General features: G+C 39.6%; 4 protein-coding genes across 6 annotated transcripts; 2 read left to right on the top strand and 2 right to left on the bottom strand.

The window, feature by feature from the left end:
• The first annotated feature begins 1,301 nt into the window (after positions 1 to 1,301).
• LOC4335713 (uncharacterized) lies at positions 1,302 to 15,855 on the top strand. 3 transcript variants are annotated; one of them, XR_010740765.1, is made up of 29 exons: positions 1,302 to 1,535; positions 1,681 to 1,855; positions 1,972 to 2,640; positions 2,855 to 2,992; positions 3,130 to 3,228; positions 3,353 to 3,478; positions 4,006 to 4,068; positions 4,210 to 4,302; positions 4,884 to 4,994; positions 5,170 to 5,333; positions 5,909 to 5,987; positions 6,260 to 6,364; positions 7,215 to 7,271; positions 7,590 to 7,634; positions 7,729 to 7,819; positions 8,198 to 8,271; positions 9,512 to 9,586; positions 9,673 to 9,760; positions 10,473 to 10,545; positions 11,969 to 12,028; positions 12,261 to 12,354; positions 12,503 to 12,601; positions 13,220 to 13,330; positions 14,027 to 14,096; positions 14,184 to 14,339; positions 14,429 to 14,509; positions 14,593 to 14,655; positions 14,727 to 14,810; positions 15,343 to 15,855. XR_010740765.1 is itself a non-coding variant. In XM_015780210.3 (29 exons), exons 1-29 carry the CDS (start codon positions 1,354 to 1,356, stop codon positions 15,451 to 15,453), a joined length of 3,441 nt encoding a protein of 1,146 aa, XP_015635696.1. In that variant the 5' UTR covers positions 1,302 to 1,353; the 3' UTR covers positions 15,454 to 15,855. The 3 variants fall into 3 exon arrangements, 2 of the variants coding, with proteins under 2 accessions (XP_015635696.1, XP_066165644.1); XM_015780210.3 differs by having other exon boundaries at positions 14,022 to 14,096; XM_066309547.1 differs by lacking the exon at positions 14,727 to 14,810 and having other exon boundaries at positions 14,022 to 14,096.
• Positions 15,856 to 16,574: 719 nt separating this feature from the next.
• On the top strand, positions 16,575 to 17,840 carry LOC4335712 (pollen-specific protein C13). Its single transcript, NM_001402360.1, has 2 exons — positions 16,575 to 17,146; positions 17,333 to 17,840. Exons 1-2 carry the CDS (start codon positions 16,984 to 16,986, stop codon positions 17,665 to 17,667), a joined length of 498 nt encoding a protein of 165 aa, NP_001389289.1. The 5' UTR covers positions 16,575 to 16,983; the 3' UTR covers positions 17,668 to 17,840.
• A 106-nt stretch (positions 17,841 to 17,946) lies between these two features.
• On the bottom strand, positions 17,947 to 20,699 carry LOC4335711 (probable glucuronosyltransferase Os04g0398600). The gene is made up of 4 exons (NM_001402361.1): positions 20,335 to 20,699; positions 19,174 to 19,562; positions 18,742 to 18,983; positions 17,947 to 18,657 (listed from the first exon to the last, which is right to left on the bottom strand). The coding sequence occupies exons 1-4, from the start codon at positions 20,450 to 20,452 to the stop codon at positions 18,144 to 18,146; spliced, it is 1,263 nt and encodes a 420-aa protein (NP_001389290.1). The 5' UTR covers positions 20,453 to 20,699; the 3' UTR covers positions 17,947 to 18,143.
• A 2,532-nt stretch (positions 20,700 to 23,231) lies between these two features.
• Positions 23,232 to 25,958, bottom strand: LOC4335710 (cytochrome b-c1 complex subunit Rieske, mitochondrial). The gene is made up of 2 exons (XM_015781275.3): positions 25,661 to 25,958; positions 23,232 to 24,193 (listed from the first exon to the last, which is right to left on the bottom strand). The coding sequence occupies exons 1-2, from the start codon at positions 25,848 to 25,850 to the stop codon at positions 23,547 to 23,549; spliced, it is 837 nt and encodes a 278-aa protein (XP_015636761.1). The 5' UTR covers positions 25,851 to 25,958; the 3' UTR covers positions 23,232 to 23,546.
• Positions 25,959 to 27,115: the final 1,157 nt, after the last annotated feature.

Raw genomic sequence — 27,115 nt, 5'->3', positions numbered from 1 at the left:
TGGAGTGCGCGGCGGAGGTGGTGAGCTGCTCCAGCGCGTGCGCCGGGAAGCCCCGCGGCGAGGCGCCCACCTGCGCCGCCGACTGCGTCCACGGCGACATCAGCTGCCTCGCCGGGTGCGGCGCCCCCGCCCCGCCCGCCGCGTGACCCACCCAACGCAAAAACCACCTTCTCCCATTCACGCCCCTGCTGCGCATCGACGTTTGCGTGATGAAATGGAGTAGTATATCTGATGTGATCCACTATATATATGGAGTAACTAGTTAGTTCGATTAATTTCGATGCTGGATGTGTTTAGTATATTTACCTACTGTTTGACATATAATTAACGATTTTTAGAGTGATTAATTCTAAATACAATTTCTTTTTTTAAAATCAGCAATTTTATTATCGAGAGGTGATATGATAAATAAATAAACGGTTAATTTTGCATTCAAACAGGGTTCACCAGCTACCCTATGCATATTATAATAAATCTGGATAAAGACATATTCAAATCGCAGGATGAGATTTTGGGATGAATGAATTACATATCATTATGTATCGTCGCACCCTGTTTTGAAAATAATCTGTCCAAGAACACGGGGCTTTTATGAGATACTACCAAAACGCAAAAAGTTATAGCCCACTAAATCCTAAAGCTCAATATGCAAAGATGTCACATCATCATGCATTAATAAAATGCCACGTCATCATCCACTAACAATTATTACATTTAAACATCATGCAAGCATGTTATATTATCTATAATTTTATAATTTAATAATTTTTAGAGTTTTAAAATGTAAGCATGTCAAATCATCATTCCACATAATTCACACAATATTTCAATATATATCTTCATCATTTATGGTAATATGATATATACCTATATGGTTCATGTTCACTTATTAAGTGTTATTTCTCTTTTCTCCCATTAAATCATATCACATCAATTATTTTTAGCCTTAGATAATTAATCTATGGTCCAAACTATTTCACTCCCTTTTTTCTCTCATAAAATTGCATCATCTTACTTTTACATTTGAATCATCTATATACTATTTAAATTTAAATCATCATAAACCATATCAACTTACGTAAGTTTATATTGTTTAACTATCTTACACATTATTTTTATTTATCGTTATCATACTAAAATCTCACAGCAACGCTCGGGTTTTTCCTAGTTTTGAGATTTACGTGCTATTTTGTGAAATTCACTTTATTTCTTTTAAAAGTACGCCTTCGAAGCACGATTACGTAATGGTTGCATTACGCGTTCAAGCTTACTTGGCTGATTTGTCTCTCGGCTGGGGCCGCGGCTTCTCCTCCCCAACCGACCGAAGTACCGAACTGACCCAATCACCCAAACATGGCGGAGGCGGGGCCCAGCCGGCCGGCCGCCGCCGCCGCCGTCGCCGCCGGCGACTTCCCGGAGCTCCTCGCCTTCTGCGCCCGCGCGGAGGCCCTCATCGCCGAGCTCCTCCTCCTCTCCGACCGCGCCCCGTCGCAGTTCGCCGACCGCCGCTTCCACCCCGTCCTCTTCGACTTCCGGTCATCTCTCTCTCTCTCTCTTCCTCTCTCATTCTTCGACGCGGTGAAAAATTCTGCAGCTGCAAGTGTCCTCACCTTCCATTCTACCGTATTCTCAGGCGGTGAACGATTTTTTTAACCGAGATTTTCGCTTTCGCTCGCGCAGATACTTCGACTCCCCGGGCGAATTCGAGGCGAGGATCGAGGGGAACATGGAGCTGGAGGCCCTGGAAGACGAGCTCCGCGAGTCCTGCGGCTCCTACATGCGGAGGTTCTTCGCCTTGCTGGATGCCGCCGTCGCTTACCACGACGAGCTGTGCAGCTACCTCAACGACCTGCAGGTTAGGCCCGATTTGGGGAACAGCTTCATCGTTGCTGTGGACTCGTAGCACCACACGATAGAACTTGTTAATTGAAGCCATTGGGATAAATAATTGGTACTGATTTTGTTCCGTAGGAAGGGCTGTATGTGCATTGCACATTGGATGGTGTACTGGAGAGTAACTGGGCTTGCCAATTGCTTACAGAATCGATGACTTTGTTTGGGTGTATGGCTTTGCTAATGGAGCACAGGATTAGCGGATTGCTGCGTGAGAGACTTCTGGTGGCGTATCTGCGGCACGAGCGTTGCTTCAGCTTCCCTAATGTGGAGCGCATATGCAAGCTCTGTCGTCGGCACGTGACTACACCTCCTTCGCCTGGTGCCTCCGGTTCATCGTTGCATACTGTGGAAATCATCTCTGTACAGAAGCCTGAGGATCTGCTTAGGAGGTTTCAGTTTCCTGAGCTCATTGTGGATGCTGTCATAACTTGCTTGAGAAATGGTGATGTTTACAACAATGTCCGGTTCTACCCTGATCCGCAGCACCGGACAACCGCTCTCTCATTGCAAGGTGGACACATGTATGTGTTGTTATTTTATTCTCGTGACCTTCTACACAACGGTTTGGCTATGCGGGAGATTGTTGATCGCTTCTTTAAGGACAACTGGGTGGTTCCCATCTTCTTGCATTTCTCGGTAGATTTACTTGTCTCATGGGATGCATTCAAAGAAGCGAAATCATCATTAGTTTCTTGCCTTTCTCCCACCTTCGTACGTGATCGCAGTCTATACCACTATACAAAGGTCAGTGTAGCAAAACCTTTTTGGTTTTAACAATTTTGAAGAATTGCCCTTTTCATTTTTCTAATTTTCCAGTTTAGCTCAGTGATGTGCTTCTATTCCTACTTATTGATTGTAACAAAAACTGAACTTTGGACTTTCCTCTGTTCTGTTTTATGATTGAAGCTTCCTATTTTATAACTCTTCATTTTGATTTACACACCTTATTTGGTCTCAGGTATCTTCTCTTCTAGCTGACCTGGATAGTCATATGCATGCGGTAAACAAGGAATATGTTCTGGATAATTCTCTGAATCTTCTTTCTATCATCAGAGAGTGCAATTGCACACTGCGTTGGCTTTTGCTTCACCGCATGGTAATCCCCTATGTAGGTCCTCGGAGTAGACAACCATTTCCTATTAGATAATCATTAAGCATTACTTCCATAAGATACTGGATCAGAATTAGGCCTGTGTTTCTGCCGTCTCACATTTGTAACATATAACTTCCTAGACAAATGATAAGAAGGCAAGGGACCTAGTGATCTGTTTAGGGTCATCACAACATGCTGACGAAGGGAAGCTGTTACAGCTCCTGATGAAGACTGCTAAAGTAAAGTTTCCTATCTGAATACTTGAAATGTGTGTATTATCTTTTTTTTTGGAAGAAGTGTTCTGTATTATCTTAGTCGTAGTCCAGTATTTGTTGCCTTATTTGTTTTCTTCTGTATATACAGCTTGAGTTTGAGGTGAAGGAACTGCATGCTGAACTATTGAAAACCAGAAAAAGTATGTGGTATGAGAAGAGGCATGATGCTTTGGAATGTATGAAGGACCTGTCTCAGAACTATCTTGGGACTTGGGTACGTTCTGAACTTCCAACATAGTCTTGCTAGAGACATTAAAAAGAAGAGTGCCACCTTTCACTTTTTGTCTTGGAAAATTCCAATGTTTTATCCAGTTGATAATTTCCTGTTGAGACTTGTTCATATGTTTTCATCTACACAATATTCTCTTCATTTGCACCTGCTTAATTTCCACATTGGTTGAAAATACGTTGGCCAAAATATATTTCATCCACTCTAAAGCCCCCACAAAAAGAGTTCCATTTAGTCATTTACCTTCTATAATCTGGCTGTAACAATCTATAATGCTCTGGTTCATGTTGCCAGACATTTAACATGCAGCTAGCACTGCCGAATTGCTTCGATGGGTATAAAAATAACACTCGTGCACTTTTTGCAGTTTGATAGTTTTCTACTGCATATTTTACTCTTAGTTCTTGAAAGTTAACTCTTGCAACTATTCATGGATATCATTCTATGAGGCTTATCCTAAAATGTGAATGCCTGCCTTAGGTGTTTTCTTCTTCTTATTCTTTTGACTATAGGCTGCGTCATGCAAATTAAAAAACAAGAGCATCAAAGACTGGTTGGAGCACCTGTCATCAGAGGTCAATTGCTGTTCAAATTTTCATATTTCTCTCTTTTATTTGTAGTCATGGAAGCTTCTGACAATTTTGTATGTGAGTACTAGTGGTTTCTATACTGGAGTTTTTTAATCCTGTAGATATATCTATATTTGCGACTAACAGGTTAGCTCCCTGGATTATGCCACAATTGGAAACTCCGGCAGGATAATTCATCGTGTGCTATCTACGCTAAAAGATATTGAGCTACTTCACCAAGTAAGAAGCTTCTCATCCTCTTTAACATTAATGAGCACAATTTTGATAGAACTGACCCATACCATTGTCATGTCTTCGAACTAGATAACACGATGATTAATTGTGGTGTGTGGGTGGATGTGGAGTTGCGGTTTGTGGTGACTAGGAAGAGTCGTGCTGTAGATGGAGATGGTGCATAGGTGTTAGGACCTAGGCAGCAAGAAATGGGGTTCTGTAAATGATGGCATACCACCAGTCCACCATGGTTGCTAAGTTCACAAGACAACAAAAAGGGCAATTCCATGTGTGACCTGGACTTGCTTCTTATTTTAACTAGAATTGGCCGTTCCTTGATTTTGTGTTGACCAAAATATTGTTTAGATTCTGGGAAAAAAGTTAATGCAGAAAATGAGGATACTGCCCTGAATTGTTGAAACTTATGGGATGGCACTTTGGGAGCTAATAGTAATACATCTTGGCTTTTGAGTAGTGATAGAACTGTGCATGCAATGGGAGACTTGGCATGCCCACTAATATTTTTTCTTTTGAATATGCTTTTCAGATATCCATATTTATTAGTTTTTTCTGACTAAATAATGCAGATCAAAGAGAATATACAGATAAAGCATGGCTTCTCCAAAATACAGAAGAATCTTCATGATATGATAAAAGTTCTAAACCTAAACCAAGAGTCCATAAGTGTTTTCTCAGTGGTAAGAGTTGTATCTGAGATCTGTGTCCATTCTATGAAACAATTGTATTTATCATGTTGCTAATATGCTCAGCATTGGTGAGTTACTTCTCCAAAATTGGAATGTTGGGATATTACAAAATTGCTGTCCTTTTAAGCTTAGCCGTCAACAATAACCATATGCTTCTCTCTCTCAGATTACTGATGGTAAGTATGCATGGGGTTATCTTACTTATTTTGAGGAACTTCTTAAGAAGAAGATCAGTCAAGATCCATCAGAGTCTTTATTTTTGCATACGATGTTTCTTAAATTTCAATCATGGTTGGATGCACCGCTGCAGAGGATCAAGCAGTATGAAAGGTTTCTCTCCTGATCTAGTCATTTAATAGGAAGTGCTGTTAATGCTAGCATGGTGTTCCAGATTCTTCTCTATGTTATTATTAGTTATGTTTTTATGACTGGTAATAACAAGCTCTCAACTTTGGTAAACAAACTATGTTTTGAAAGAATTGGTAAACAAACTATTGCTTCTAAGATCACAATGTATGACATATTGTTGTATATTGTGCCATGTTGAATGCATTCAGTAAACATACTGGAAGTCATTTCTTTGTTGTTCCATTTAAGGGAAAGATAGTGTTCTGGATGTATTAAAGTATCCTCATTTCAATTGTTGCATGAGTTTATTGCATGGTTTAGATATTTCACTACATTATTATTTAGTAACAAAGTTGTGACTTGTGAGTTACATGAATTGATAACCCCCTTTTTTGGTGAGTTTGTTTCGGCACGAGTTGCTATAATTAGAGAAATTCCTTTTCCTTCGTTGTATAAATACTCTCCGTATCAATTTATCATATATGTTGATGTGTTGAACTCATACTTATGGAATATGTAGATCTTACTTCTGAATTTCAATTGTCAAAACTTGACAGTCCAGATCTTCAGTATGTCTCAACCTACTATGCTTCAAAGTATGCAGCTAAAATATTTGCAGTTCTAGATATTATCCCGGTGAGTTTCTGGATTAAGGTGCTTCCGTCTGTTTATTTCTAGCCAAACATGATATTATGATAGTGCTATCATAGTAAGGTGCTCACTTGGTAACGTGTAATACATGCTAGGGTTTTATTTGGGAATATATTGATTTTGGTAGACAATGATGCTCTTATTATCCTTTACTTTATATCTTTCTTAGCAGTTTATGCTCCATTAGTCTACAGAATTGCCTCAATAAGAATCGTTTGGTGGTCTCATGTACATTCATTTTCTTTCAAAATGCGCAGGCTATATTGCTTAAAATTTCTATTGATGTGGATTACATCAATGCTGAACAGTCCACTCATCTAATAAATCGCATCAACAAGGAAACATTGGAAGATCTCATGCAGGTGTTTGCATTATAATTTTACCTTATTCTATCAATTTCTTTTGGTATTTTAAAGGTTCAAAGCTATTGCACATGAGAAAATGGATGCACTATTATGATTTCAAATATTATTTTCATTGAACACCGTGTGATCAAGTGCTGCCCTTTATTCCCCCTAAATATATCTATTCATTTACCTTTGCTAAGAAACTTGTGGTTGATTGAGAAACATAAACACCAATTTTGCTTGTGTTTAGATATTTGAATACTTGGTACATGCTTGATAGGATCATTATTGTTTCCTGCATATCCTAAGTAAGTGCTCTGTGCAATATATTACTTATGTTTTGATTTACTTTATATCATGGATAAACCCCCTTTTTTGTAAAAAAAAAAGTTTCTTCATATCACGGATAAAAAGATAACTTTTCAACATACTATTAGAAATGGAAGATAGACACACTTGTTTTGGCTGGTTGGCTGGGTTTTATAGAAAAAAAAAAGAAAAAGGAAACTGTGCCAAGGTGGTGGGAACTGGTCTCATTTTTCTCATGAAACATGAGCCACTGCAAAATTCAGCATCTAAATATCCCCTGGATCCAATACTGGGTGACTTTTATTTTTGGAAATGACATTGGTTATTAAAAATATTAGATCTCTGGGCTCAGATGAAACATTAGGGATAGTTGCTGAAATTTCATGACGTTACCTGTTGTCTTACTGAGATGTCATTTTAGCTCCACGCATACAGACCTAAGAAGTAAGAAAATATGAAATATGTTTTTCTTGACATATGTCGCCCCTATTCAAAGATAGAGTAAGGTTCTTTACTTCGTTGTTATTTTGTTTCTTATGTTCTCTACTTTTCACAGTTGGATCAACAACTATGCCAAGCACAGCAGGCTGCCAAACTATGCATTGTTTCAGAGGTACCTATTGTTTCTTTTCCAAGGATTCGTCGGAACTTATTAATATGTGCATTATTTGCCACCATATAATCTTTTACTAGCCTAACCAAAGAAGAACAATCTAAGAAGCTGGATAATTTAAGTAAAGAGACTACCTATAAGGCTATAGCTCTTTGTATTCAGTAGACATTTTTTTATCTAAGCAAATCTGGTTGAATTTCTTTTTGATTGGCTTGGAGGTATCAAACTTGGGAATTGGGATATAACTCGATAATGATATATTCTGTAATTGCTTGGTTCAGTAACATGTAAATATTGTGATATCTTATGATAATGCAGGGCCTTTTGAACATGTCAAAGAACTTTGATGGCCTTATAGATCTGGTGTGTGCTTATCTTTGCTCGTAGATTTGGTTCAACTCTCTGACATAGTTCTTCCCTTTCAATCATGCTTTTTTACATCCTATTTTGTATGAAGAATTTAGGTGGATGGCTTAAGCAAATGATAAAAAAGGAGTTAGTAAGCCAACTACAAGGCAAGCTGAAAGCCTTATCATTGCTCATTTATGGTATGGAATCAAAATACACTGAACTAACATTTTACTCTCTGGGCCTATGTGATTATATTTTTTGTTTAAGTATTGTTGTTAGCATTGGTGCACACACTTCTAGAGTTGTAGTGAAAAAAATATTCAACTTTACGTTAATCATAAATACAACTTTGTAATCTTATACTTCATTGCAAAAAAGATGTGGTATAATTGTAGAAGAAACTGTTGATTCTGTACATTTTCTCAACAACTATGCTGACGATGATTATATATGCCATCCTTTAAGAACTACATTCAGAACTATTTGTATTTGGAGCTGTTTTTCTTTTCAAAAAAAAAAATCAATGGAGTAACTGGATTAATATGTGATTCTGTGTGTTTTACACTTCTGAGCAGGTGATATAGAAGGCAATCTCATGTCATTGTCAAATTATATGCTTTCACAGATGCAGAGAATGGAATTCCTACAGGTATTTTTAGTGAATCTTACATTTTTCTTTCTTTGCTTTTAGAAATATCCATTAGTATACACCAGTCTTCAGTTAATACAACCATGTAAGTCAATTAATTAGAAGAGGTGACTCGGCATTAGTTTTCTTATTTAAGGTGTAAAAGAACGTGTTTGAAGTTTCTATGAATGGAGCTGATGTACCGAATAGTCAGATGAACACCCATAAGTGAGAATTTATTTTGTATGTACCAGCCTAATGATTTGCCTCCTGATGAAAGTAGGGTGATCAATGACTTAGGCTTTCAGTGCTCATGGTTAGCGGGAACATATCTTGTGCACACAAGTTTCGCGTGCACACTCTGTGCATACCAACTAACAAATGTCACTGAAAAATCTAGAAAATATTGTGCATATACTTTCAATAGTATTACACCTACATGTAAAATCTTAACCTCAAATTCATTATATTTTAGCTGTAACGAAAAAAAAACTGGCAGTCTTAAGGCTATAAATCCATAGAATTTTGTGTTTTATGTTACTCTCTATGTAGGATGAATTTGAAGGTGGGACTTTACACGTAGATGTAATACTAATGAATGTACATGTACTATTTTTTCTAGATTTTACGGTGACATTTGTTAATTGGTGTGCACGGTGTGTACACGTGAGAACTTGTGTGCATATGAATATGATATATGTTCTCCTGGTTAGCCATAGATTGGGTCAGTAACAATATTTGCTGATTTTTGAAATCAATATGTGTTCATTCTTTTTGGAATCTAGCTGCACAAGTTGGTGTGTTTTTGGTTTGGCTATGGCCAGGACCCAAGTAACTAAAGAGTTACCAGGCATGGTCAACTTTACATACATTGTTATAAAGAGGGCCTTGCCAAGTATCCCATTCCTTTTAGTTGACAATGAATATGGGCATTTCCACCAGTATTTGTGCTTAAAAAACACATGTTCCCTTGAAAATAACACATATCTAATGGTTTCTTCTAGTATGTTAAGATATTGATGCATATTTGCCTTTATCAGCACAAAGTTGGCCATAGAACACAGCTTAGTTTGACTAAGAAAGACTCACAATCCATATTCGATATGTGGTTGTTTAGTAAGTTATGAGGTTCTTATTGAGCTGAGAGCTAATTAGTGTCGGGAATCTTTAGTGTGCATTCATATAGTTTCATGCATTTTGTCCTTAATAGTTCATGAGCTACTGAAACTGATCTTTATTTTTGTTTCATGCATCATTGTAGCACATACTGCACATTGACGGGTGTTCAATCTGGGAAGAAACATTGACTGCTGTGCTAGAAGAATGTGCTAAAAGGGTATGCGAGTATCTCCCCGATTACCCTTACTATTTCCGTTACCATTCAGATTAGTCATACTTCTTTACCTTTTCTGTCTACAACAGGAGGTCTTAGAGTTTATGGGATGCATGCAACCATCCACTAATATGGTGAAACCATCGAATCATATGTCCAATCCGGGCACTTTTTTTGGTAATATTTTAGATTAATACACCTTAGAGCAGCGAGCTCCTAGTAATTGCAGCGTGCAAAATAAGTTGTGCATGTCAATTTACTGATTTATCCTCTATTCCCTTCGTTTTCACATATCTCCCCTGCATTGATAAGCAGCTTAACAACATATCACTCTGGTATCTCCAAGGTGTATTCAGCAGAGGGAAATAATAGAAATACCCTTAGACTTGAATTGTCCACCCATGGATCTGGAAAGTGGTTACGGACTAGCTCTTTGATTAACTTATGACTATTTTTTGGACCCAGGGAATCTACCCCCCCCCCACCAAAATAATAATAATAATAATAATAATAATAATAATAATAATAATAATAATAATAATAATAATAATAATAATAATAAAATAAAATAAAATAATTGCTCAAGCAAAGAAATCTCTTCATGGCTCAACATTTGCGCAAGGATATTCAGGTTTCACTGAACAACATAGATTTGTCATTTGTCATAAATGTATTGGACTGTCAGTAATCAATAGTCTTATGTTTTAGGGTAAACTTTTGATTTTCTGGCCTATTCTTTGTCAAATGCCTAGCCACTTAGCCAAATGTCTGCAATGCATACAAATTTCTGGCTGGACTCAGTCCAAAATTTAATCAGCTAAAAACGAACCACTGGTTTTAACAAAGCACAACAAATCTTTCAGAATTCATTTTTTCTGTCATATCACAGGTCACCTGCTGCAATATATAGTTCATTTAACGGATCCATCGCGCTCCATGTTTATAGAGGCTATGATGGGTTGGTAAGCATTTTCTTCCTTGATGTACTATTTCTGCAATTACTCTACACAACAAAAGCATTTTCCGACCATACTGACTAGCATAGTAAACCACCAAAGGCTTGGGTGCTTATTGATTCACGTGAAATAATTGTTTTTAGGGTAAAACAAAAAGTGATTGGCTTTTGTTTAAACAAAAAGTAATTATTTGATTGGCAAAACAAATAATTGTCCGTTCAATGTTTAAGCATATGCAAAGTATGATTTTGAAACTCTTAGAGATCCCCAAAACTGCTCTATAATACTATTATGGCTTTAGGCTCTAAGTTGGCTTCTAGCATTGCATTGGAGCGTCAAAGACATGTTTGATAAATTTGTGTGGGTCACAATCTAGTGACTTTGGGTAATTAAGTTGTGCCTGCTCTTATAAATGGAGTGTTCATATTTTTCTTATTAGTCAGTCACTAGGATGTAGGCAGAAAATATAACTGTGATATCATGGTTTGATAATTCACCTCTGATGGACCAATTCAGATTATCTAGTTAATGCATAATGTTTGTGCTTCTTGAATCTATCATATTTTAGGCCTGATTTGACCAGTCTATTTAGCATAGGGTGTTGTGATGCCTATGGATTGAAGCTAGTACTCATGGATTCTTGTCAGGATCCCCTTGTTCTATGCACATCAGGCAACTTTTCACCAGAGCTGATGGTTTTCAAACAACTCATCAACTGTGCTTTGCTGAAATGTCTTACTGCAGTGTTATTCCTTAGTTTGCCAGAAATAAATTTTAATCCATCAACTTAAGGCATCCTACTGAAATTGACTGACCATCTTCAACCTGTATGGACAGAGTGCACATAAAACCTTCATGTTAGTGCTGCAACTTTTGAGTCCTTGAACCAAACATGCAAAAAGGAAATGCAAAACATGAACTACAATAAACAATTGTTCTTAGGTTAGTTTTATTTTTGACAATGCTGCTTGAGATGCTCGCAAGTTACAAGCAGAAACTAATTTGCCATCTAAAATTTGGCAGGTTATGTAATTGTGTTATATAACTTTCAAGCTAGATAGACAATCAAAATGATGATGATGGGCAAATTACATAACCTGCCCAATTTTTAGTAATTGTCTAAATGATGATGATGGGCAAATTACAAAATGTATACTAAACTAGAAGCCAAATGTATTCCATCTAAAATTGCTCCTAGTTTAGTATACATTTTGCTGGACATGATGATGGAATACTGATGCTCACTGAACTAACTTCGCACTGCTTTCTTTTACCCTATTTCTAAACACCTTTGCCACGGCTATGAGAGTATGAACTTAGCATCGATCATCTGTTTAACTATGTAAAAATCCACATGTTCCTACCATTGGTTTCACCATCTGTTCTTTATTATGTGATTTGCCTGTTGACTTATGGTATTTGGCTCCAGGTTTGATGCAGGAGGAAATGAATTGCTTGGTATGCGCTTCTTTCATTTGCTGGAATCATGGTAACTTCTGATCCTATCAGCTGAGTGAAACATGGAAGTATGGAACTATAAGTAAACTTCTGCTTAGGAACTCATACAAAGCAGAATTCTGTTTTCACATTGCATTGTGCGCTTCTTTATTCTGGATATCAGCAACGGTCTTCATTTGTTCAAAAATTTTTTCTACTCACATGTTTTGGCATACTAGATTCTTTTGTTATGGCTCCTGATATGCAAATGTACTTTTCTTCAGTGTGGGACAAGTTGGATTAGCTTGCTTGGATTCCTTAATACATGTACTAGTAAAGCAGAGTGTGGAGCATGCAATGAAAGATTTACATACATTGGTATGTTTTAGCACTTTTAGTGGCAGCAACATGAAACATTTACAGATGTTGAATATTCTTCTATATGCTGTTGTTTCCATCTTATTTTATTATGAATATTATATCGTCGTTCACTCATTCATAATGAGATTGCCTCTTTTGGCTTTAGGTTGATGTTAAATGTCGAGAGGAATTGAATAAGCTGGATGATCTACTGGGGCCTCCCATGTCCATTCCTCTGATGGGTTGGTCATCATATAAGGAAATGGTATATGTTCCATGTTTATCAAAATTTTGATTAGCCAGAAGCTGTATAGCAGAAATATGCATCTGCTTTCCTTTATTGCTAGTGCTTACAGGTTTTTTAGTCCCCTATGCACATGATATAATCCTCTTTTTCCTTGATTCCATGCACTCATGTCTATATTAGAGTAAGTTTATTGTAATGAACCTGTAAACTTCCTAGTTATATTATTATGTTTACTATTGCCAATACAAAAGGCTTGTTCTTTTATCAGATTTTCTTGTTTCAAGACCAAATACATTTATGTTTCTTATGGTGCATTACAGAGTCTTAGTTGTAGACCAAATACCTTTGGGACTTTTAGAAATTGATATGGTTAAAGACTTGAAGGATGCGTGGCTCTTGCAATTTTATTTGCTTGCTTATCATAGGGTTTGTTGAGTAAAAATACAAAAGGGTTGCCAATTTATTGTATTTTTACAGAACTAATTTGGTGAGAACTCATGTGTGTAAATTGTCATAGGTTTAGCACAATGTGAAGTCTGTTGAATAACCAGTGCAATGAAGAACACTTTGTGAACATCAATGCATACCTGAATGTGCCGCCATACTAATTTACAGTGCCTTCTTCCTTCTACATAGGTGAAGATGTTGCATTCATCATGGGGACCACTGGTTGAGAAATTAGCAACAATCGGACAGCTGCAATTGGTTCGAAATCTCGTGTCCTTTAAATTGAGATCAGCATGCAAGGTAATGAAGGCCAACCTTTTATTGTACCACAGCTATTTCTTATGAAACTTCTTCTGATGTACCCAAATAGTAAGTTAGAGTTATTTGTGACAAATAGAATCATCATAAATTTGGGACCTGTGCTGGCACCTATTCAGCTGCCAACCATTAATGGTCCGCTGCCAACTATACATCATTGCTTTACATAAAAAAAACTATACATCATTGCTTTATTAGTAACAAATATTCAATCAACAAATATGGAATAAAAAATCATATACACTCTTCAGAATCAACAGCAAAGCGTGGCAACAAAGTGAGATAATATGAAATCATCATCTAGGAAAGCCTTAGGGTGAGCTTTGTTATATGACCAATACACAATTCAGATAAAAGAAAATACAGATATACCAACAATCGCTTTCTTAATATTTTAAAATAAAAAATTAAAGTTCAAATTTGTAACTTTTCACATTGATATTTTATTTGCCAGTTTAGGCCGATATGGCGACCACCGGGTACATTGTTTTTCTTCCTTGTTCTGAATCAGGATTCACTTTTTTTATCTATGTGCTGCTTGATATCTTTGCCAACCAGTCAAGAAACGTTCACTTCCATTACTTGATTTCTGGATCTATGATATTTCCTCTGCTCCATTGTCATAATCTCATCTCCCTTTTAATCTAAACCATAACTGTGATATTTCTGGTAGGTCAGAGCAAACACTATAAGCTCGGCTGTGGACATTTTGTCATCTTCAGTTTGTTTGCAGAATGGGAGGTTTGAGGTCAGCTTCAACAATAATCCACTTGTGACATTATTTTCTACAGCTGTGTTCTGATTCAGTAATATGACTCTGTGATTGTGCACTCAGACAGGGGCCGAGGATCACAATGTCAGACTCTTCCTTAACAATATAAAGGATCAGCAGAACTTTTGCGGCTTACTTTCACCTCTTCAGGCTATCTATATTTCTGAAGAGCCTCCAATGTTCTTGACCAGATTGCTGTGCATCTTTTCCATATCGCAGGTTTATTTACAAACAAGTAGGGAAAAATTACGAACCATAGTTCCAATCTTCAATAAACTCATGCAAACTCTCTTTTGATTCTAATGCAGTTACCAAAATATGTTCTTGACATTCACTTGGGCAATTTGACCAATCCACTAAAGAAATCTGTAGCTGATTTCTCTGCTCTGGTATACAGCTCTCTAGTACCTTGTAGCTGGAATATAGAATTCATTTTGCTGTTACACATTTACATATTTTGTATGTCTGCCAGGTCATAGGGCTTGGTACACTTCTGCAGCAGTTTGGTCCTTCCCATATAACCCAGTATATTGAGGTACTGTTATGTTGCTATCTTTGTCTGTTCTTACACGTGCTCAGCAGTGATTATAATCTGTCTGGTTTCAGTTTATGATTCAATATATACGGATGGCAGAAGCAGCATTTAATCCCACACCTGTTACAAACAAGGGATCTGCTCATTCCTCTGAGGTTTAACTTGTTATATAGTTTTGGTCATTCCGTCTATAATTAGTGCTTTCTGTTTTTCATCTACTCCCTCCGTCCCATAATATAAGGGATTTTGAGTTTTTACTTGCAACGTTTGACCACTCGTCTTATTCAAAATTTTTTGAAATTATTATTTATTTTATTTGACTTACTTTATTATCTACAGTACTTTAAGCACAACTTTTCATTTTTTATATTTGCAAAAAAAAATTGAATAAGACGAGTGGTCAAACGTTGCAATCATAAACTTAAAATCCCTTATATTGTGGGACGGAGGGAGTATTTAATTAGTACCATATGCACAGCACGTCAGACACATCTATTGCTTTTATACCTAGAAACTAATTTCATTCCAATGCTAGTAGTGCTCACTTTGCAACTCAAGCCCTAACTGAGTTCCAGTTTTATTTCCCCCATACTTTACACAGTACATTCCTGTTTTTCACTTTTTGGTAGAATTCCAGTTTTATTTCGCCCATACTTTACGCTTCATCTGTGATCACATTTTTTGCAGGCACCAAAGGCGTTATATTGGGTGATGTCCTTCTGCAAGTACATGGATATCTCCATGGATTTAGTCGAGTCATGCTTACCATCTTCCTCTCTGGCTATCCTGCAATCCTGACCCTTCTGTTGTAGTTATACATAGGTTTACAAAATCGGTTAAGCCTTAGAACTGTTAGCTTTTGAGCTTTTCTTCTCCATTCCATGATCCAGGGTTTATAACTTACGAGGTCGCAATGGTGCTAGTTGACACTTGACAGTGCCCTGACCCTGAAATGCTGCAAGTGCAGTAGCTCTAGTGGGATTCTCAGTACAGCTACGCTTTTGGTGGTAAAATGAAATGGAGTAGAGCGCGTACTGTTGAACATTCATGTGAGTTTTTCATCAGGGACTTGCGGTTATTTTCATGCGAGATTTTCTTAACCCTATCTTGTATTTTGGTGTGTTGAGCCAGTCAGAGACTACATAGTGGGAAGCTGGCCCATAAAAGTTAAAATAATAGATTTGACAGTATTATCCATCAGTTTTATGGGAGACTAAATTTTACATATGCATGCGCGTTCATGCAGTATGCAGTCGGGGTTGTTTGAAAGCCTCTGACGATATTTCAAGTGTGTACAGAGGACGCACATACATGTGTATTTATGATGAACGCGGATGCTCAAAACGGGCACATTCACTCCGCTCTTAGGAGCACATTTGAAAGACTGAGCTATAATATTTTAAGATTGTTAGATTCATTATGGGTGTCTCATTGTTGACAGGTATATTGTCTATGTATTCTAGGATTTTGAACTTAGATGGATTGGTTTCACCATAACAAATTTAATAATCAGTTAAGTTAAGCTCACCTTCATAAATAAGAGCAATTGTTGGTCAAAGTATTGTCGCAACAAAACAAAATGTGTTCTACATTTTAAATCCGAGAGAGTAAGGATGTGTTTGGTTGCATGCCTCAGAACGTATCAGATTCGTTTGGTTCATATCATAATTATGGCTCGTCACATTTCCTCTATATGACCCCAAATGTCACAAAGTCATTCTTAACAAAACTTGTCGCTAGCATTTTGCTAGCCACACTTTATGTGGCAGCACACCTTGCTCCTTTGGTGTGGTTTAGCAAAATCACTTAGCAACCAAACAACTGCGTTTGGATCACATGCGTCTGTCTGTGATTTTCAAATGATCCCATGGCATCCTTTAGAATGGAGGAATTTAAGAGAAATTGAGCTAAACTATGTGAACATCCTATGAAGTTACTGCATTCAAGGCGCCCAACATGAAATCTATTCAGGTTCCCAAGTTGTCTGCTGCTTCCGTAACGTCAAAATTCGACAGATTTCTGGCTGGCTAAAACACCCACAACGGCATAATAGCCTCGCTCGTCAAAACATTCACCCATTTTTAGCTTGGTCATCATCAAAAGTAGGATCAAATCAACAATCTGCCTTCTCTTCAGCCACTCGATCCCAACGGCATCTCCAACGATTCCTACTTGCAAGGACAGCCATGGAAATCCTCCAGGTTCCCCAGGTTACTTATACCACAGCTCGAATCCGTTCCAAACCAGGCCATTTCAGTACCCTCCTCTCACATTTTCCCCAAATAATAATAGAGGAAGGGGAAAAACACATTTGCAGCCACATCATCCATGGCCTCTCTCCGCACCATTCCGGTGATCTTCGGCATCCTCTTCTATGTCCTTGCCAGCACTGCCACTGCCACCGACGCACCGGACTACGTCGTCCAAGGCCGTGTCTACTGTGACACGTGCCGCGCCGGGTTCGAGACCAATGTCACCGAGTATATCAAGGGTAAGGAAATTCTTTTTTGGGTCAGGAGTCTGCAATGCAAATGCTGAAATGAATAATCTCCGAATATATGAGCAGCAGAACTTAGGAAGACCAAAGAAACTGCAGAGTTTGTGCATCAAATTGTAAACATGAAACGCTAACCTGGTTAGAAGTCCAGCATTGGCTCACCTGATCTCTTGATTGCAGGTGCCAAGGTCAGGCTGGAGTGCAAGCACTTTGGCACCGACAAGGTCGAGCGTGCGATTGACGGTGTGACTGATGAGACCGGGACATACAAGATTGAGCTCAAGGACAGCCATGAGGAGGACATCTGCGAGGTTGTCCTCGTCCACAGCCCCCTTGCAAACTGCTCTGAAATCGAGGCCGAAAGGGATCGTGCCCGTGTTTTGCTCACCAGGAATGTCGGCATCTGTGACAACCTGCGCTTAGCCAACCCACTCGGCTACCTCAAGGACATCCCACTGCCCATCTGCGGCGCGCTGCTCAAGCAGTTCGACCTGGCTGATGATGATAACGAGTAATGCGATGATCGTCATGGAACCACCGGAGAGGCTGCATTAATTATAAATCAGTTACATGGCTTGCAAAATAGCATGGATGTATCCGTAAAAGGCAGAATCTAAGCATATCTGTCCAAAAACATGAAAAATGTACATCTTCATTCATCTAATGTTACTTACAACCTTGTGACTTACCTGATGTGCAGTTCAGCATTCTTGCCACCAGTTCTTCGCCAATATATGTATGAGGGTATGCTGCAAAAACTTGGCAACCAAAATAACCACTGATCTAACTTGCCATTCTGATTCCAACGATACAATTTTCATTTCTTTCAAAATTTACTAACTTACAAAGATTCATTAAGTTAGATAAGGCCAAGGTGTACATTACACCCGGCACTGCACGTTGATTACATCACATTTCAGGAAGTATGAACTGATGACTGACCCTACGAGGTTTTCATACAAGGATCGTCCAAGGAGAGGGAAGCTGCTCACTACCAAGCTTTCAGATCTCCAACAGGTCCAGCAGTCCAGTTGAGGCGCTTGTCACTGGGTTGCAAGTATACTCCCTCTGGGTGTGGAAGCTTGCGAGCAAGGCCATTCAAGATCTGGTGGAACGCATCTCTTGGTTGGGCTGGCTGTGGAAACAACATGGCCTGCTTCATTGATGGATTTGCAAGCAATCTTTGCTTTCTTAAAATATCGTCGATTGGCATCGATGTGAGGATGGTGTCTAACTTTGGAACATCCTTCTCCTCAACAAACACGCCAATTTCCTCCCAAGGGATTGCATCGGCAAATGGTAGCACAATGTCGTCAGCAATGATGACTGGAATGCAGCCAAAGACCACAGCCTCAACCAACCTAGGGCTCCATGGTGCCCAGCCCAATGGGCACAGACAGAAGACAGCACGCTGCATGTCTTCATAGTAGGTGGGAGGGTGATCCGTGGAAATGTCGAATAATGGATTGTTCTTGAAGTTTTCCCATAGGGAAGCTCGCGCCCCTCTGTATAACATCACTGAAGTGAGTACATGGGACAAAACCAGAAGGATAAAAATTCAGATCTGTTACTTTAAAAACATTGCTAACCTTGCATAGTAACCACCCTCGGGGTCATTTCCAGTGTCATAGAATAGTCCCCGGAAGTAGACGAAGATTGAACGTGGAGTGTCAGGGGGGATCAAGTGAGCCTGCATTTTCTGTGGAGGAGCGTAGGGTGGTATAGTGATAGAACCCTCTTTTAAGCAAACATGGTTCTCCTGTCCAAATGTTTGGACCAACGTAGCACGTTGCAGCAACGGTAGAATTCCACGCTCAATAGCTTTTTCTTCCTACAAATAGTATACAACAGTTAATAACACTACTTCAGAACTTGTGAGTAGAAAAGGTCAAAATAATGTTTTATCCTTAGCGTTGACATCTAAAAGGGTATGTCCAAACTCCAAAGTAAACAATGAAATCAGAAAGAGAATTACACACAGACAAATCCAAATGTGAGATGCCAAGGGAATTAGCACACACCTGATAGTGAAAACATGCACCAAAATCATGCGGGACAACAAAGAAGTGGTCTGCTCCATCTGTTCTATTCCAGAAGGGCCACTTGTGCGAAATGTACTGGATCGCACTCCTCATCACCCTCGGCGACTTAAATGGCAAGGGCAGTCCAGCCGGAGTTAGGTCACAAGTAGTATAAACTGGCGTGTAAAACCAATCAGCCTCCTTGGGGTTGAGTGTCCGAACAGCACTCGAGAGCAAGAAGCGATGCATGAATATTTCTGCAGCAAACATGTGATTGAGGCACCGGGGATCCTTGTTGACCATCTTCTTGTTGTACTTTCTTGGGAGGTCATAGATGAAGACCTTCAACCTCCCCACAGGATTGTCTTCGAGCACATCGCCGGCACTCCCTACAATTTAACAATTGATGGTTTAGAAATAACACAATCGCTAAATATGAAACAATTAAGTTTCACAGCAACGAAGCATGAACCCATCTCTAAGACTCTTAACTATATTTGTGAAACTATACCAGCAGTAATACCAAGTTAAGTGTTTTATCACTTTCTTGAGAGCTGTGAAGTACTTATCACTTGAACATGATGAATTGAACCATGGAACGGCACGGTGCTACTTGGATTTGATCAAATTTGTGATTGAGTTATGTTCCTCTTGTTGGATCCATGAAATCCAATCAAAGGAACAAATATCACCATCAAAAATTGCATGTTACCGCATAAGCAATCTTAGCGGCAGGGAGGTAACAAAATCAAGAAAATTAACAAGGAAACGGGGAACAACCACCAATAGAACCTACAACCTCAGCTTGGAACTTTGCAGTGGATGGGGATGATGATGATGATGCACATAGGCCACAACTTTGACAGTAACATACTTGGACTGTAAACTAAAAAAGGAATACAATGGATGGCACAAGAAGAGATCTCCAACTGAATCTCAGATAGCCTGCAAACGATTGACCTAAGTCCTCTCAACTCCAAGCAACAGCCAAGAACTAACATACCCTCCTCCCAAATCGGCACACTAGATTAAGCAAATCATACCACCACACATCTTGGTTAATAGCATCAGCACACATCAAGGTTCCCAGCATCTAAAAAAGCACCCCTCTTTTCTATGTGAAAAAAAAAGAAAGAAAAAATCGGTCTTGAGAGAGATAACCTGAGATGCGCTCGCTGTGCTGCTCTGCCGCGCGCTCCGCCTCCCCGGAATCCGCCGCCGCCGCGGCGAGCACGACGGCCGCCGCCAGTAGCCACCACCCCACCGTTCTTGATCCCATCACCGACACCACCACTCACCGCAAAGGCGCAAACTTTCTCCAACCTCCGCCTCCTCCGGGTCACCGGAGCGGAGAACGAAGCAAAAAGCGAGGAGATTTGGTCTGGGAATTCGGGAAAAAAAAAGAGAAAAAACAAAGAAGAAGAAGTGGGGAGGAGGAGGAGGAGGAGATTGGGACGTGGAGCAAGGATGGATGAAGCCAAGAAGATTTGGTTGGGACAAATCGAGGGAAGAGAGAGAAAGAGGGGAGAATGGGTCCAGGTCTCTAACCACAGATAATGTGTCCACAGCAAATCACTTTCTTTGACCCTGTATCAAGTTAACACGTAGGAGTAGGTTAGTACTAACTAATCAACGTTTGTTAACATTAACATGGGATTAGAATAAGTTACCAACTAATCAGTGTTGTTTTTCAGGCTGTGGCTCTGTATTAATGATGCTCATTTATTAGAGGGAGTTTTATAAATGCAGTTGGGTGACAGCTCTGGTTTTATCTATGCCATCTGCTTAACAGTTAAGAAGTGGAGTAGTAGCATAATCAATACGTAATCTCTAATTGCTTAGCATAATCAACACGTAAGGTCGGTCTCGTACACTAATCGAAATACTTTAGGGTAATTCTATTTTGTTTGTTTGCTCCCAAATCCATTCTCTCCTCTCTCTTTTTTTTTTTATAGATGGTGTTCAAATTGTCCCTTGTATGATTATCGGCTCGTCTTTCTCTCCACCTAATCGTCTGGACGTAGTAGGGTATCACAATGCGGCCGTAGGATGGAGAAGGCCATGTTTTCCAAACCGATAAACAAATATGTGTTTTTTTGCAAAAAAAAAATATAGAAAAGTTGTTTTAAAAATCATATTAATATATTTTAAGTTTTTAATAGTTAATATTTAATTAAGAGTCACCACGTTTTCCTCTCCTCTAACGCAGAGTAAAATAGTAACAATATTTTTTCTCTCATGTCCCATCTCCTTCCTCACATTACTATTCTTGCCCTATAATTGCATAAGGCCCGTGAGATATATGCTAAAACCTATATTACCATATGCACCGTAACAACCGTCATATCTAATGCGAGAGGCCACTTTATTATGATCCAGTTGGACATTATACATTTTTCTTTGCCACATTTTCCAGTTAACAATATGAAAGACAGTTTACATTTAACTAGGGGTGAAAACGGTAACGGTAATTTCCGGCCGACCGGCGTTCGTTTTCGACTTCCTACCGGCCGAGCTATATGGTAATGGTAATCGACCGAAACAAAAATGAAAATGGTAAAAAATATGGAAATGAAAACGGAAATGGTTTTGCTGTTATATCGATTGTTTCCGTATTTACCGTATTCTTATAGAAATTACCGTTTCTTATAATATGGTAATTACCGTATTCTAAATATGTTGGGCATGTCTCTACTTGATCCATAGCTTACAGATTGATTGACTCTTCAATCAAATCTGCATGGCTAAAATATAGTTAATTTATAATTTATATAGTATAATCTTGAATTTATGTATACATATAACATATTTATGTAAAGTTAAATATATGTTTTTATAGTTTAATGTTTCCGTAATTGTTACCGGTTTCCGATCTGTACCGACATGTTCCCGTCCATATTGTTTCGTTTCTGGTTTTCTGATATTTCCGATATCGTTTTCGTTTCCGACTTTACCGTTTTCGATTTCGTTTCCGATAAAAATATGGTTACGGAAATGATTGAGGCTGTTTTCCGATCGTTTCCAACCGTTTTCATCCCTACATTTAACTATATCTTATAATTGAATTTTTTTTGTATTTTTTTCACCTTTTCATTTGATGGAGAGGAGCATTGATCGATAATTGCTTTATAAGCAGTTCTAGAGCTCGGATAACGCGTTGCAAAATCTCAATAACACAAACAGTGCAAATCTGTCTTTGCGATTGATCTAAGTGATCCAACGGCTGGCACACCACAACTAATAAACTGGAGGAATTTTATCCGTGGGCAGGGTCTTGATCAAACCCGTGTTTCTGTTTCTTCTATAGTAGTTTGTTTGTTTCCTATAGGACACGCATTGTCGGGTGTTGACGACTTCTTTCAGCCTAACCTTCAAACAGAGAAAAAAAAAACACACACATTGGCTCGCCTCTGACAAATTCCTTGTGCATGAACTTTCCTAGCAAAACAGAGGTTGCTATGATATGATATGAGCACCTAGGTTTACTAGTATTCTCTCCGTTTCATATTGTAAAACTTTCTAACATTGCCCATATTCATATAAATGTTAATGGATTTAGAGATATATATGTGTCTAGATTCATTAAGATCTATATGAATATGTACAATGCTAAAAAGTCTTACATTGTGAAACGGAGAAAGTAGCAAATTTGGTTCCAACTCCGTGTGATGCTTGGACCCTTCCAGTGGCCAATCGAGCTGTATACTATGTATTACCTACCTCTGTTATTCGCTCGGTTTCTGCAACAAAAAGCACAAATCCTCACGCAAACGCATCCTATCCTGGTTGATGCTACAGCCTGTAGTATCATGGACCATATCCATAAGCAACAGCTGGAAACGTAGCAGCACCAGCAGCAATGAACGCGTGCGGTGCAGCCACTGGCAGGTGGGCCCAGGCACCGTACGGTAACACATTCGGTGCCCAGTAGGCCCCACCACAGCACCATCAAGGGTCAGGTGTAACAAGCCACAAGTGATGTGTACTTGCATCAATCAACAACAACAACAAAACGGATTAGATAACAACCTTGCATGATCAACGGCATACAGGTGTGATGGAAGAACAAAAGGGCAAAAGCATTGGCCAAATTCATTACATGGGTGAAGGGCAGGTAGGTGCTCAGAGTGCTTCCTATTGTTTGTACCCCCAGAAATAAACGTCCCAGGTAACTTACAGATTACATTTCAGTAGCATCATAGTAGCAAATTATTTCGCGCTCCAAAATGCACCTCGGAAAGTAACAGCCAACATGGCAATAATCGTTGCGGAACAAAAAATTTTCTAGCCAAACTGTAACAAAATAGACAGCACAATAGGGACTCTCACCCCAGTGCAGAAGGTAGATAGATATAGAGAGTGGTCTCAGGCTCTTAGCCTATGAGGAGCTTGTTCTCCTCCAAGAAACTGTAGGTAGGGACCTCCAGGTTGAATGGAGCGGGGCCCTTGCGAATCCTGCCAGAGATGTCGTAGTGGGAGCCATGGCACGGGCAGAACCAACCTCCGAAATCTCCAGCATTGGGGAGAGGAATGCAACCAAGGTGGGTGCAGACGCCAATGACCACTAGCCACTCTGGGTTCTTCACACGCTCTGCGTCCTGCTGGGGATGGCGCAGGGACCCAACGTCCACGCTATTGGCCAGCGCTATGTCGTCCTCTGTCCTCCTTCTGATGAAAACTGGCTTCCCACGCCACTTCACCGTCACTGTGGTACCAGGCTCAATGCTTGAGAGATCCACCTCCAGGGAAGCAAGCGCAAGCACGTCCTTACTTGCAGACATGCTCAGCACGAATTTCAATACGAGGAGCCGCAGCAACGATGCATAGATGAATCTCCCACCACTTAGAACAAAGTAAGCAAATGCACGCTTGCTGGGATCCCCAGGTGCATGCCTCTCATGGTTGTACTCATCGTACACCACCTTTGGGTTGGGATTCTTCAGTGCAGCAACGGTTGCAGGTAGTTCAGCCAAGCCAGTATCTTGGTTCCTTGGAACAAGTGTTTCAGATGAAGAAAACCCTACATGAGAACAACACATTTCAATAAAAGACAAACATTGTTAACAGCATAATTGCAGTATAATATTGCAAAAAGCAAACTACTACTGTATTCAGTGTCAGCACAAACAAAGGATAAGCTAATTAGTAGAAGTTGGCAGCGATAGGAATAACATCTTAGCAGGGATGTAATTGCACAAGATAAACAGCAATATTGAACATCGGTGATTCTCATTTCCTGTAGATCTGAAAAATTACTGTTGTTTGAATATTCATTTAATTTGGTGTAATACTATCCTCATCGACAGTTAACAGATATCTAAAACAGAGTATGTGCTACTCTTGCAGGTTTTAGAATAAAAGAATATACAGAACAGCATGCAAAAATGCTATTTCTATACAATGTTATCCTCTGTTAAGAAGCATATAGCCATATACAGTAGAAACATATAAACTAAATCACAATCTACCTAAACCTTTTGGCTTTCTTCCAAAGGCCGAATCATTATCAAATATAATGGTCTTAACTCTAAAAAAAATCAGTCTACCTAAACCTTTTGGCTTTCTTCCAAAGGCTGGGTGTTATCAATATAATGATCTTAACTCCAAAAAATCACAGTTTACCAGTAGTCATTGACATGAGAAAATCACCAGATGCAAAATGACACAAGGCAGTTGATGAAAACATAATAAATACCACATTACAAACGCATACATAGACTTCTACAGCAACTTCAGGAAACAGTAGAAGCCATTTGATAGGCAAGAAAAGACTAAACAAGGGTAAACTAAATAAAATAATACAGGAGATTAAGTAAGATATTGGGGACTCTTATGTACAGTATAGAAAAAGATGGTTTTTAAAATGCCTATCATCCTCCACCTGTAAATTCGAAATTGACATCGAAGCGCAAAGCATCCATTTTATTATGTTCACAATCCATTCCACTTTCAAGTTTCAACTAGCCAGGTACAGCATGTTGCACTCATGTGGAGGGGTTCGCATGTTGCACTCATGTGGAGGTGTTCGCTTGTCAGGAATGGATGAAGTTAAGGTCTCAAGGGTGGATTCCAAAAGAACTACCACTAGTAACATCTATATATATATAATAAAAAGCTAAAAAAAAAGGGCAAGCTTTATAGAGGCAGATGGCACCTAAGCACAAAGATCATTCAAGCGCAGCAAGCAGAGTCCAAGCGCAGAATTACTCAATCCAGCGGAGACATCGCGGACGATCTATTAGCCTCTCGTCGTATGCAGCTAGGTCATCGATATGGGACGAGCCACGCACGCTAGAATAATCGCCGACATCAACGACAAAATGGATCAACGCGGAGCTCCCCCCACAACGAAAGCAGTAGGAATTCTAGCGAGCGGGATCACATCTCTAGACGGATCGGCCACGCTACATCCATCTTAGATCAGGGCGACCCTCCCCTCCCCCCCCCCCCCCCCAAATCAGGGACCAAATCTAGGGCGCGGCCGTACCTCTGGCGGCGGCGAAGAACGGGGACTCGATGGAGAACCGCGGCTGGACCCGGCCGTTGCCGTTGTTGTCGTCGTCGTCGTTCTTCCCGGCGAGCGGGCCACCCCTCGGCCCCCCGGCGGCCGCCGCCGCCGTGGCGGCGGGGCGCCATGAGAGGGACGACGAGAGCCTCCTCCCCGCAACCCTCAGCATCGTGGCCGCCGCTGCCTCCTCCTCCTCGTCGGCTTCCTCCTACTCCTCCTCCGGGGGATTGGGGAATCTGGTCGCGGGTTAGGGTTCGCTCGGTCGCCGGAAGAGGCTAGAGAGAGAGAGAGAGAGAGAGAGAGAGAGAGCACGAGAGGCGGAGCAAATATTGCGGGGGGAGGTGGGCTTCGTGGGCCAGAATATCACGGCCCACTAGAATTGTTGCTGCTAGCGCACCTTTTCTTCTTCTTCTTCTTCTTTTTTAATAGAGGCTGCTAGCCTTCTTCCTTGAAGGAGATATTTACTCCGTCCATACCAGAATATAGCAATCTTGAATCAGATGAGACGGATCCTATCTAAATTTATAGTACTAGAATCTATTCAATCCGTGCTAGGCTGCTATATTATGTGTGACGGATGGAGTAACTATTTGACATACTTAGATATGGCAATTAACTATTTGTCATCTGGACCCATATATTATTGATATATGGATGGCAAATCTAAGAGTGGCTAATATTTAAATGACTATCGTTCAAGATTCAAAGAACAACACTACATTTTCTTTACTATCTAAAAAAATCCGCAAGTTCTTAGAAAAACTTTCAAATCAAAATACAATATAGTCGTAATATAACTTCACCATATCTATACTATACTTAAAGTTATATAGAGATTACAATGTAGTTAGTTACTTCTAATAGTGTAATTCATACAAGGCACATTTGAATGTCTTTTTTTTAAAAAAAATATAATGGTATTTTTAGCAATTATTTTTCCAAACTGAACATGGCAAGTGTCGAACATTACAGATTGCGCTTAACTTGAGTTGGGTATAAAATTTTTCGAATTCTTTACTCTGCAAGGAGAAGACAATTTTTAACCCCCACAAGAGTTGTTCTTAACCACTAGCAAGACATCAGTTCTATCGCCTCCATCCTAATCTTCTCACGATTAAGGCTAGCTGGATTATGGAGGCTTCTTTGGCTTGTCACTTGCTGCAGTAAGCATGCCGAGTTATCTGTACAGTTTGAGCACAGATCGCCCGTGCGACCTTTGTCGTCAGGATTGATGTAGTTCTTCTAAGATTTTTACAGAGAATTCCATGGCAATCTTTCATTGAATCTGGCGAAGCTCACACAAAATCTATTTACTCAATAACAAACCTTAAAATTTGTTGTTTCCGTGGAGACAACCAAAGAGGTCACTGGTCTGTCAAGCGGTGTGCACATCATTAGTAGAGGCATGTGGATTTAGTCATTGCGACAATGCCA

Source organism: Oryza sativa, chromosome 4 (genome assembly GCF_034140825.1).
Source record: "Oryza sativa Japonica Group chromosome 4, ASM3414082v1".
Classification (NCBI taxonomy): domain Eukaryota; kingdom Viridiplantae; phylum Streptophyta; class Magnoliopsida; order Poales; family Poaceae; genus Oryza; species Oryza sativa.
Note: the sequence above shows the minus strand (reverse complement) of the source record. Positions and strands in the feature narration are given on the sequence as shown.